The 12564-nt window shown below is 35.8% G+C and overlaps 2 protein-coding genes across 3 annotated transcripts in view; one reads left to right on the top strand and one right to left on the bottom strand.

The window, feature by feature from the left end:
- LOC106869276 (beta-galactosidase-1-like protein 2) overlaps positions 1-12564 on the bottom strand; it is a 58080-nt gene that overhangs the window by 34359 nt on the left and 11157 nt on the right. Inside the window, exon 2 of the mRNA XM_014914948.1 lies at positions 5209-5397. Coding sequence (XP_014770434.1) covers positions 5209-5397 — 189 coding nt within the window. The remainder of the gene's footprint in view (positions 1-5208; positions 5398-12564) is intronic.
- Positions 1-12564, top strand: part of LOC106869281 (radial spoke head 1 homolog) — a 62755-nt gene that overhangs the window by 21131 nt on the left and 29060 nt on the right. The gene's annotated exons all lie outside the window — the stretch shown is intronic.

Below are 12564 nucleotides of genomic sequence, written 5' to 3' on the forward strand. Positions count from 1 at the left end.
CACCTCGGTGAGGCCCAATGTTCGAAGGTCTTGCCTCACCACCTCAGCCCAGGTCTTCCTGGGCCTACCTCTTCCACGGGTTCCCTCAACTGTTAGGGAGTGGCACTTTTTCACGCAGCTATCCTCATTCATTCTCACCACATGTCCAAACCAGCGCAATCGTCTCTCTTGCACACCACTACTGATGCTTCTTATGTTCAGCTTTTCTCTCAAGATACTTACACTCTGACGGGTATGCACATTTACATTTACATATATATATATTCGAAACGTCTAGTTACAATAGAAGTAGCTGACGAAAGAATAATTCCAAGTGGCTACCTGTTTTCCTATGTGTTCGTTCTGTTGTCTGTAATTCATTTTTCTAACGTCCTGTACCCTGATATGCATCTATATGCACATGTAGATGTAAGTATGTGCATATATGTGTGTATACATGCATATATATTCTTTCTATTATATATATATATATATATATATACATATATATATTAATCATAAGGAGACATTAAAGTGTCTATCTGCTAGAAATGAGAGTTAAACTCCTCATATCGACCACCAAAACATTAACATTGAAAATAACAGAATCAACAGTATTCAGGCAAGTGGATCAAAAGAAATCTCTCAAATTTTGGGGTGGTCCAAATGAGGATTTTTAACTCTCATCTCTAGCAGGTAGACACTTTAATGTGGCCTGATTAATATGATTTTAATTCTATAGCTATATAATGCTGTTTTAGGCCTGCAACAACCTATGTCTATGTTGCTTTTATTATCATCGATTTGTATTGCCTTCAATAATAATAGCAATATTAATATCTATATAAATATTCACTTCTGAATATTTTGCTGCTGGTATATATATATATATCTGCTGGGTTCCGCTGCTCTACATTGATAAGGGGCAACACCCTGAAACTAGTCTGTCTGTAGATGCCGGACCAGCAAGAGTAAGTGGCTGACCTCCCCTGTTCGAAGGTTATAATAGACACAGGTTCGTGTATCACAAAGCTAGCTAGAGGCGATGGCCTCTTGGAGCTAATCAACAGCAGCATTCGTCCTATTTTTCTGGACTGCCATGTTAGCTTGGTGATAACTATTAATATATATATATCAGAGTAATTGCGCTAAGCAGTGTTTATGTATAATCAGAATTTAGGTTAGTTTAGATATGTTTGTCACATATTTCAACTGGTAAAGGCAAATACACTTCAGTTAACGTGGAGAAAAAAAAAATCTCTCTTATAGTAAAAAGGTGTGAAAACACCTCATTTGTTCAGTGTTACCCTTTCTCAGGAATCTCCTAATGTACCTAAGAGAGGTAACCCTAAACGAACTGATAAAGCTTATAGCTTTATATATATATATATATAAATTCAAAAAGGGATAAAAATCTTTTACAAGAATTTTATCAGGAAGCCAGTGTGTAAAAAAATTCATAAGGGAAATTTCTATTCCCAAGAATATAATTATTTGTTTATATAAATATAAACGAATATATATATGTGTGTGTGTGTGTGTGTGTGTGTGTGTGTGTGTGTGTGTGTGTGTGTGTGTGTGTGTAAAAACATACAGGCATAGATATAAATACATATACACATACATGTTAATACATGCTCACTTATAAATGCGTGTGTATTATATAACATTATTATGGAGAATGGGTTAAGTACACTGCCAAATTAATGTCACTACCATCTTTTCCATCACCATGACAACCACCGCTATACCCCCTCCTTCCTTTCACAATCATCACACCTACTGTACCACCAAAATGAACCACAAAATATAATACCCTAGAAAATTGTACAAATTATTTAGCTCGGTGTGAAGGAAGTAGCTTCGGTCATCAGTACATTGTAATGACCAGTGCTATCGGACACTTTCATTGTATGCTTGATAACTGGTTGCCAAAGAACAAACAAGTGATTAATAGGTGAGAGCAGTAACTAAACGAACTCTACTAATTATTATCTGAGAAACAGAGACAACAGGGTTTTAAGAAGGCAACATGATTGTAGCAGAGAATTAAGGACAAAAGGCAATCACATCTTGTGGTCTGTCCATCAGTCCATCAGTTTTGTTATTTGTCAGTGAGTGTAGAGTAGGTAGTGTAATTATCACAGGAAATGGATGAACATAACATTTTGAAGAGGAAAACAAAGGACACAAAAAGCAAATCAAAGAAATAAAGAAAAAAAAAATACGGTAACATTAATCAAGGAAAAAACATGAAAGAACAGATACACACATATACACAAACATACACTCCAAAACATACTCATACACATACAAACACACACATATACATAAACATATATTTATAAATATATAAATATATCTATACATACTACATACATAAATATCTGTCTATCTGTCCATCTACCTATCTATTGGTCTATTTACCTCTTTATTTCTCTTTATCTCTCTCTCTCTCTCTCTCTCTTTGTGTGTGTGTCATCATCATCATCATCATCATTATAATTTAACATCTGGCATGAGTTGGATGATTTGACAGGAGCTGACAAGGCTGGGAACCATACCAGGTTCCAATTGTCTGTTTTGGCATGGTGTCCACAGCTGGATACCCTTCCTAATGCCAACCATCTTACAGAGTGTACTGGGTGCTTTTTACGTGGCACCAGCACCAGTGCTTATTATGTACCACCATCACCAACAAGGTCAACAAGTACCTTACAACATAAAAAAAAGGCAAAATATATACAGGGTGGCCCAAAAGTAGGTTTAAAGTTATCACATAGGCACTTTAAATTTCTTTTAAAACATTTTATTACATTTAGATTTCTATCTAACAATTAACTAAATTAACATAGTATAATGGTTTCATATTTTTTTATAATTAAGATCTAAACTATTAATGTATGAATGTGAAAGAGACAGTTGAATAACTGTAAACCTGCTTTGGGGCTACTCTGTATAATCATTCATTGTCTGTTTTCCATGCTGGCATGAGTTGGATGGTTTTACAAGATCCAATGAGGAAGAGGACTGTGTCAGGTTGCAATGTCTACATGGCTTTTACAGTTGGATGTCCCTTCTAATGCCAACCACTCTACAGAATGTGCTGGATGTCTTTTTGTAGCACAGGCACTAGTGAGGTCATCAAGTAACTCGTAAAACAAGAACCCTTAACAGAAAAGGGGCAGGGGTGAAGTATTGGAGACGGCTTTGAGCTAGATGTAAAAAAAGTTTAAAGTATGATAGAGGGGGAGAAACAGGCATCTTGCTGCAGAGGAGATATATGGTTACCCAAGCAGATAAAGAAGAAAGAATGGTGGAGATGAGGTGTCAAGGTGTAACCTGGGGTATAAGGAGGTGAATAAGTAGAGAATATGGATTGAGAATCAAGGATGGCTGAGTGGGTCGGTTCAAGAGTGTGAAAGGAGAATGAGAGATAGTAGAGATGAGGGTAGAGGTGAATGAAGTGAATGGTAAACATGGGTGGGAGGCATGGTAAGCTTGGAAGAAGGTGAAGGAAAATAGGGGTGGATCAGCATAGGAGGTAATACACACATCTTATTTCTTTATTGCCCACAAGGGGATAAACATAGAGGGGACAAAAAGGACAGACAAAGGGATTAAGTCGATTACATCGACCCCAGTGCGTAACTGGTACTTAATTTATCGACCCTGAAAGGATGAAAAGCAAAGTCAACCTCGGCAGAATTTGAACTCAGAACGTAGCGGCAGACAAAATACCACTAAGCATTTCACCCGGCACGCTAACTTTTCTGCCAGCTCGTCACCTTATACATACATACATCTTGTGCACCTATAGATCACACAAGGTGCACTGTGTGGCATTTCTACCCACCTCTTTCCAAGAAACTATGAGAGGCCAATTCTTTGATGCTACCAAAATCCTCTCTTCTTTTCTAGAAATTAAAACCTTTGTGTTTGCTAAGTTGAACCTGAGGCCACTCAATTTAAAATTTTGTTTCCATGCTTGAATTTTTTCTCTAGACCTTCCAGAGTTTTTGCTATAAGCACTAAATCATCAGCATACAGGAATTCCCATAGGCAGTCAGTCTCTGTTATGATTAAATAGGACAGGGTTAAGAACAGAGCCCCAGTGGACACCAACTTGCACTTCATATTCTTTACTCAACTCATTTCCACTCCTCACTTTTCTGATTGCATCTCTGTGTATTGTTAGCATGTCCTTAAGGGACATTTTGACTATATAATTATCTACCTTAATAGCAGGCCCCCTCAGGTAAACATCAGGAAGACCCTTTTCCTTCCACACATTTTTCACATTCAACAACCTCTCAGGATGAGAAATATACACTTTCATCTGGGAAGAAAACCTCTACAGTACTAGTTTCACAAAAAATAAATGCACCCAGTTCACACTGTAAAGTGTTTGATGATAGGAAGGGCATCTGGCCTATCATACCTCAACTCAATGCCACACATACACACACACGTGTAACATAACAGACAAAGGAAAACACAGAGTGTTGGTTGACTAATTGCTAGTTCCCAGCGGACCAGTTAATTACTATTTTATCAGTCTGTTCGAAAAATGCACTTAAAGACTGATGTACCAAATGATTTACAAATCTTTACTAGTAATTTTTACTCAAGGTCAATCAATGAAAATCAGTACAAAGTTTGTTTCTCCCTTTCTCTCTAATTATCTGTTTTCTCTTTCTCTCTCTCACTTGCTTCCTGTTTCTTTATTTTCCTTTCTGCACGAAGAAATCTATATACCTGTCATTGTAATGAGATTAGTCCAAAAAAGAGACTTAACACCTCGCGCTTTCATATTCCGGCATTATAAAAGAATGATATATATATATATATAAAAAAGCATTAGAAAAGAATGATATATATATATAAAAAAAAGCAGATTTAGGGTCATTCGTAGCATCCTTGTGTAGCATCCATTTAGGCCATTTGATAATTTCTTTATCAGTGTCCCTGCTTCACTGCTACATAATAGCACTGATGCGACAGTTGCAATGAACAGTGTGATACTCCACCACCACACTACAGACCTCTACTGCTACTCAACACCACAATACAACATGTTCTTAATAATGCATTTAATCTCCACACAACACAATTCCACAACCAAGCTGCAACCAGAAACCTTACCCCATTGCCACACATCATCACAAAACATACCCACACATACGCCATACAGGATAACTTCAGTAAAATATGTGATAATGAACTCACGTAACTACTGTATTCAGGCCACATGCTTTTAGTTTCTTCAAAACAGACATCCAATATTGTGGAACAATCCTAAAGTAATGGACAGATCCAGCTAAAATGCGAATCTTCTTTCCTTTCAAATAGAACTGCTGCTTTTCAAATGTCAAAGATTGAGTCGGTGGAGCAGAAAAGGCTTCTCCTTGGATATTTCTGCAAAATGAAAATAGAGAGAAACATTATAGAATATTATCAAAATAAACTTTTTTCTTTTTGCTATAGAAGCAGTAAATGTTTTGTTAGGTTTGTTAACCCCTAAAAAGAGAACTGGGCCTGATCCATTGCTCCAATATTTCTGAGTTAGAAAATAAATAAAAAAAAAAACACAAGAGTCAATGTCTTCTAGAATATATATAGATATACTCTTTATGTGTATATTGAAAAATGTCTTACATAGTAAAATGTTTAATTTAATCTAATTTTATTCGCCTCAGGTTATATCATGCTGATGATTTCAAATAAGAATGAAATGGTGCTATATGTGACCAGATATTTTAAGATTTTCGTAATGAATAAGAAAAAAGAAATTAAATATATATATTCTGTACATCTAATTCATTGCTCTTTGATTTAAAATTCAGCTTCTAATCCTACTGTGATTGAGCTAGAAACACTTAACTCTCTTACAATAATTATTAGTTTCATCAGGACACACCATATATGCAAGATGTTGTTTTACATAATTTTAAACACATATGGCCATTTTATATCTTGTAAAATTAGTTTTGTCTTCTTCAGGTTAAAAGCATCATTAAGCTTCATTTCTAAAAAAGTTAACATCATAGCACCTTGCTATCTTCACTACAACTCTGATAATAATATTTGTTACCATAATCTGAAAACTATATCAGAAGGAAGGAATTCCAACCACGCTTCATGGTTTGCTACCTCAACAGCTCCTTTATAGGAACCATGTCCGGTTTCGACTCCTATTCCTCTACCGTTCAAAGGTCATGCTTCACCAGCTATCCCATGTCTTCCTGAGTCTATCTCTTCAACAGGTTATATATATATATATATATATAAATTGTAAATGCAAAAATAAAAACAAAACACAAAGGATTCTGCGGTACACGTGTTTCAAGCTTTATAGTTGTTACATCAGTGTATAATTGACAGTATAAAGCTATCTTCAGCCGCAAATGTATTCTCTCCCAAGAATTATATCACATAGACGTTAAAGGAGGAAGAAAGATGAGATATAAGAGGTGAGGTTCCGTTATATATATATATATATATATATATATATATATATAAATATGCCTGTATATATGTATGTATGTGCAAGTGTATATATATGTGTGCATGTGTGTGTGTACATATGGATATTTATGCATATGTATACACATGAAGACGTGTATATATATGTGAATGTGAGAACATACATGTGTGTACGTAGATGCAGGTGTGTATGTATGGGTGTGTGTATTTGTGTGTGTGGATATATGTATACACGCATGTGCAGATGTGTGGATGTATGTGTATGTAGATGTATGTGTGTGACTAAATAAGAGCGCACCATACCAACTGTGAAAAATGAACAAAATGACCTCAAATTAATAGATTCAGAAAGGTCATCTTTTGACAAGAGCTCACAACCTTTTTTTGATCACTACCATTTTCAACTACTTTTTGTCTTTTTACCGCCCACCTTTTTTTCTCATTCCTTTCCTTCTTTTTTTTCCTCTTTTCCCTTTTCACACATGCTGTTGTATTTACTTTTTGCATTCTTCTATTATGTTTTTATTTTATTTTTATATTAGTCTTCATATTTTCTGTTTTTATACAGTGAGGCCTAATGTTCAAAGGTCGTGCTTCACCACCTCATCTCAGGTCTTCCTGGGTCTACCTCTTCTACAGGTTCCCTCAACCGCTAGGGTGTAGCACTTTTTCACACAGCTATCCTCATCCATTCTCGCCACATGACCATACCAGTGCAGTCGTCTCTCTTGCACGCCACATCTGATGCTTGTTAGGTCCAACTTTTCTTTCAAGGTACTTACACTCTGTCGAGTATGCACACTGACATTACACATCCAGCGGAGCATACTGGCTTCATATATATATATATATATATATATGATATTTACCACATGAACTATGATGAAAAAAATTTGAGAAGGATATGGTATGTAATTTTTTCGTGCAGGGGTTCCTTGAGACATGCAATTTATTTTTAGGGTTATGCAAGGGTAAATAGTTGAGAAACATTGGTATACTTTGTCTGAAAAATTAGATGGAATGATCATGGCTGGAATGCCTTTCATCAAGAGATGACCTGAGGTAAAGCCACCCCCACCTGCTCCACCATCAACCCTCTGATATTCCACCCCCACCCCCCATGTTTTTTCTTAAAGAAGCCAACCTACAAATGTTTATATTGAATACCAATCACATCAGTCTCTTTAAAAGCCCCGTAAAGGTCATGATTAACTAAATGAAAGACAGAAAGATCATCAGAGATGACTGAAGGAAGAATACAACAGACTGACATGTTGGTATGTGGCTGGTATGTGAGGAATTAGGAGAGAGCAGATGATGAAGAGAAAGGGGTTCAGGAAAAGAGAGGATAGGGGGGAAGAGCGGAAAAGATAGAAAAACAGGGAGGAAGAGGGAGAGAGAGACAGACAGGGTGTGAGAGACAGAGAGAAACAAACGAAAGAAAGAAAGAAAGAAAAAGAAAGATAGAGAGAAAGAAGGGTGTTGGGTAACATGTAATCTTGTTATGAGATTAAGTTAAAACATTTCCTCCTAAATTTGACATAGAAAATATCCTAATGGCCGATGAGGGAGTGCCTGTGTGGTTGTATGCACAACTAGCCTTCTTCCAATCACACCCCACCTACAAGCTAACAAAAAAAGGACATGTTAGATAATATACTGTCTTCTTTGTATTGGGTCATCCCATAAATAATGCGGCCTTTTCAATTACATGAACAGACAGTCAGAGGGGAATGGGATAAACTACCAGCATCAACTTGCTATAAAAGCAGGTAGTAATTTTACATTGTCTTTATTCTTAGTGCAAGTTTTGAGGAGTGCAGTTCAATTTTAACAGTTATTTTTTTCAAAGCTGTAATGGAAGCGACAACGGAGCATATTCGGCATATTTTACTTTATGAGTTCAATAAAGGCAACAATGCAATGAAGAGTGCTAGGAATATTAATGCAGTATGTGGAGATCGGACAAAAAGCATAAGCCAGTGTCAAAGGTGGTTCCAGAAATTCCGAGCCAGAAACTACAGCCCAGAAGATGAGCCTCATCCTGGAAGATCTTAGCGGTATTTCGTCTGCCGTTACATTCTGAGTTGAAATTCCGCCGAGGTTGACTTTGCCTTTCATCCTTTCGGGGTCGATAAATTAAGTACCAGTTATGTACTGGTGTCGATGTAATTGACTTAATCCCTTTGTCTGTCCTTGTTTGTTCCCTCTATGTTTAGCCCCTTGTGGGCAATAAAAGAAATAAGAATAAGTATTAGAGCTGATTTGTTCACCTAAACCTTTGACAGTGGTACTCCAGCATTGCTGCATTCCAGTGACATTTTTAGAAGGACACAACAGGAGAGGAGCAAGAAGCTGGATCTCGCAAGTCTGGACTTAAAAATGCACAAAATATTTTGGCGGGATTTGGCCAGTTTAAATATTAAATTGATATAAAGTTTGCTTACTTCTTATGTTACTCATAAAAGAATGACTCAGCCCATTAGATTTATCAGATTACATTGTATGCTTGAGTTGTGGCTTCTGTCCACTCCCATGTCATGAAAAGTGGACTGTGACAATTCTGTTAAACAGACAACTGACAAGTAATCAGACGTTCAAATGGCGATGAGTTGGACATCTTGAATTTTTCTTTTTTTTTTTTTTTTTTTTTTGTATGAAATCAAACGAAAAATCGTTTTAACATGGAAGATTTATTGGCTTCCATGGTACAGTTGTAACAGCAGCAACAACATCTTGATAATTAACACAGATACATGGAAAAAAATCATGAGACCGAGGTTAAATGAAACTTCGAAAATTGCCCATGGTGTTTCAGGATAAAAATTATATTTTAAGGGTGAATTGATAAGTGACATTACATTTCGTGAAAGAACCTTAAAAGCTAGTTTTTGTGTTAAACAATACCACAAATTTATTCGGTACAGACTGGATGGAATTATTTAACTTATGGACCACCCCATAAATCTTTTCTGTAAAAATGTGAATGGTTTTTCCACCAGTACAAATAAATCAGACGAATTGAAAGAAAAAGTTAAGAAATATTTTTCCAGAAGTTCTGTCTGGTAAATTAAGTCTGTGCACCAAAACAAAGGCGAGATTTCAAATAAAAGAAAATGCCATACGGATATTTAAACAAAAAAACTGTACCATTCGCAGAGTTAGAACAGGTAAACTTAGAGTTAGAGAGACTAGAAAAATTTGTAGTTATCCAAAAAGTGGAATACAGTCAATGTGTATCACCGACTGTGTACGTGAAGAAAACAAATAATAAAATCAGTGTGTTCTGATTTTTCTATTGGTTTAAACGAATGTCTTAAAACGAGCTACTATCTGCTACCTACTCTGGAGGATATTTTTGCAAAATGAAACAATGGCAAAATATTTTCTAAATTAGATCTCTCTGACGCATACCTACAAATTAGAGTAGATGATGAATGCTCTAAATACCTAACAATTAACACACATCAAAGACTGTATAAATACAACAGGTTACCATTTGGTTTAAAAGTTGCACCAGTGATTTTTCAACTGATTATGGATGTAATATTAGCAGACTGTGAATCTTCAATTCCATATCTGGATGATATACTTATTGAAAGCAAATCCAGGGATCAACACGTAGAGCATGTAAAATATGTATTCAATAAAATTAGGCATTACGGCTTTACTTTGAGTGAAGAAGTGTGAATTTTTCTAACAGAAAATCAGATATTTAGGACAAATCATTGACAGAAATGGACATCGACCAGATCCGTCAAGGGCAGACACAATTAAAAATATGCTCCCTCCAACAAATATAGCAACCTTACAAGCATTTTTAGGACTGGCAAATCATTACTAAAATTATACTCCAAATATGCATAAGGTGAGGGTTCCACTGAATAATCTGCTGAAAAAAGATATGAAATGGAATTGGTCGGTAAAATTGTCAAAAGGCATCTGACGAAATTAAAAAAGTATCAATATCTAATTTGTTGTTAACACATTTTGATCCTGCAGCGGAGACCGTTGTAACTTTAGATGCTTCTGAGTACGGTATAGGAGTAGTGATGCTACATAAATATAAAGATAGTAACACGAAAGCGGTGGTTCATGGTTCACATTCTCTGATAATAGCAGAGAAAAATTATAGTCAAATCGAAAGAGAAGCTCTAGAGATTATTTTTGCAGTAAAAAAATTTCACAGATTTTTACATTGTAGAAGTTTTCATCTACAGACTGATCATCATCCGTTATCAATATATGGGTCAAAGAAAGGAATCCTTATCCATACAGCTAATAGGCTACAATGCTGGAGTAAGATATTATTAGGATTTCAAGATGGAGTATATACCATCCAAGAAATTAGGTCATGCTGATTGTCTATCAAGACTGATTTTAAAAAAATGCTGAACCATTGGAAGATTGACAGCATGATGATGACGATGATGATGATGATGATGACAATGAGGATGATGATGGTGATGATGACGACAATGCTGATGATGATGATGATGATGATGATAATGATGATAATGAGGATGAAAATGATGGTGGTGATGATGATGATGAGGATGATGACGATGCTGACGATGATAATGATAATGATGATGACAATGATGATGATGATGACGATGATAATGATCATGATAATGATGATGATGATGCTGACAAAGATGGTGATGACAATGATGAAAAGGAAGATTGCTGACAAGAGGACGGTGTAATTATTAAAGAAATTGGAAGAATGTTATTCCTGGTAAAAGGAAAAAATATTGAACATAAAAGACATATTACCCAACTTGGAAAAAAAATTCACGGAAAAAACAGTCATGAGAAATGAAATCCCCATGGAAGTATTATTGTACAACACGTTTGAGGTACCAACACCCAAAAAATTTGAAACTATACATTGTAGCACCAGAAAACAGAAAACAACGGAAACACTGGAATTAAACCCTTAAGTGTAAGAGATATTAAAACTCTGAGCAGAGTTCAATTCTCAAAAGGGGAGAAGAGAGGGAAGACTCATTCTAAAAAAGGGAAGATGTGATATCCAACCACCCCTTTGTGACTAAAAGTCAACTGAGACATTTCTATTAAACAAGCAATTGTTGAGTCATTAGCATTTCGGGTTGGTAAGCAGTTCACTGTGAGCTGTTGATGTAGAGCTTTGAGTCTTGTGTAATAATTAATAGTAGTGCATCATGTAAATACTTTCTTTCCCCACTGCTTTATATTATATTATATTATATATCCAACATACAAGATTATAAAACTTACCTTTTAATACTTTCTTTAGTTAATGATCCCCTGTCTACACTGGGAGTGTCTTTTGTAAAACAACTTTAAAAGAAAATAAACAGGAAAATATTTGGCCTCCCCACCCACCGATTATGGCTTCATATTCATAAAGAATTATAATTGTGAACCCTGAAGCCTCCACCTCACTTCACTCCCCACCCCACTCTGCCATCTCCTCTTAGAGGTTTGGACAGTGCAGGCTTTGTATTTGATACATTGGAGAAGAAGAAGAAGAAGAAGAAGAAGAAGAAGAAGAAGAAGAAGAAGAAGAAGAAGAAGAGACTGAGCAGAAGAGGGGAGAAGGAAAAGAAGAGCAGACAGAGAAGAGAAGGAAAAGGAGGAGGAGGAAAAAATGGAGAAAAAAAAGAAGGGAAAAGAGAGAAGATGAAGTAGTAGTAGTAGTAGTAGTAGCAGCAGCATCTTCAACTTCAAAATCTCTCCAGCATATCCTGACACCAGAGAACATTCTAGTAAAAGAAAAGATATGTAGTCTGTTTCAGAGTTGAAGAGCACCACACCCATGAAGAAGAATGAGGATAATGATGATGATGATGATGATGATGATGATGATAACGATGATGATGAAGATTGTGATGGCAATGATGAAAAGGAAGATGACAATGATGATGTTCATGATGCTTCCCTAATAATAATAATAATAATAATAATAATAATAATAATAATAATAATAATAAAAATAAAGAAAAGGTGGCGAAATGCTAAGTGATATTTCGTCTGTCTTTACGTTCTGAGTTCAAATTCCGCAGAGGTTGAGTTTGCCTTTCATCCTTTCGGGGTCGATAAATTAAGTAC

The sequence above is a fragment of the Octopus bimaculoides genome, chromosome 5 (genome assembly GCF_001194135.2).
Source record: "Octopus bimaculoides isolate UCB-OBI-ISO-001 chromosome 5, ASM119413v2, whole genome shotgun sequence".
Taxonomy (NCBI): Eukaryota; Metazoa; Mollusca; class Cephalopoda; order Octopoda; family Octopodidae; genus Octopus; species Octopus bimaculoides.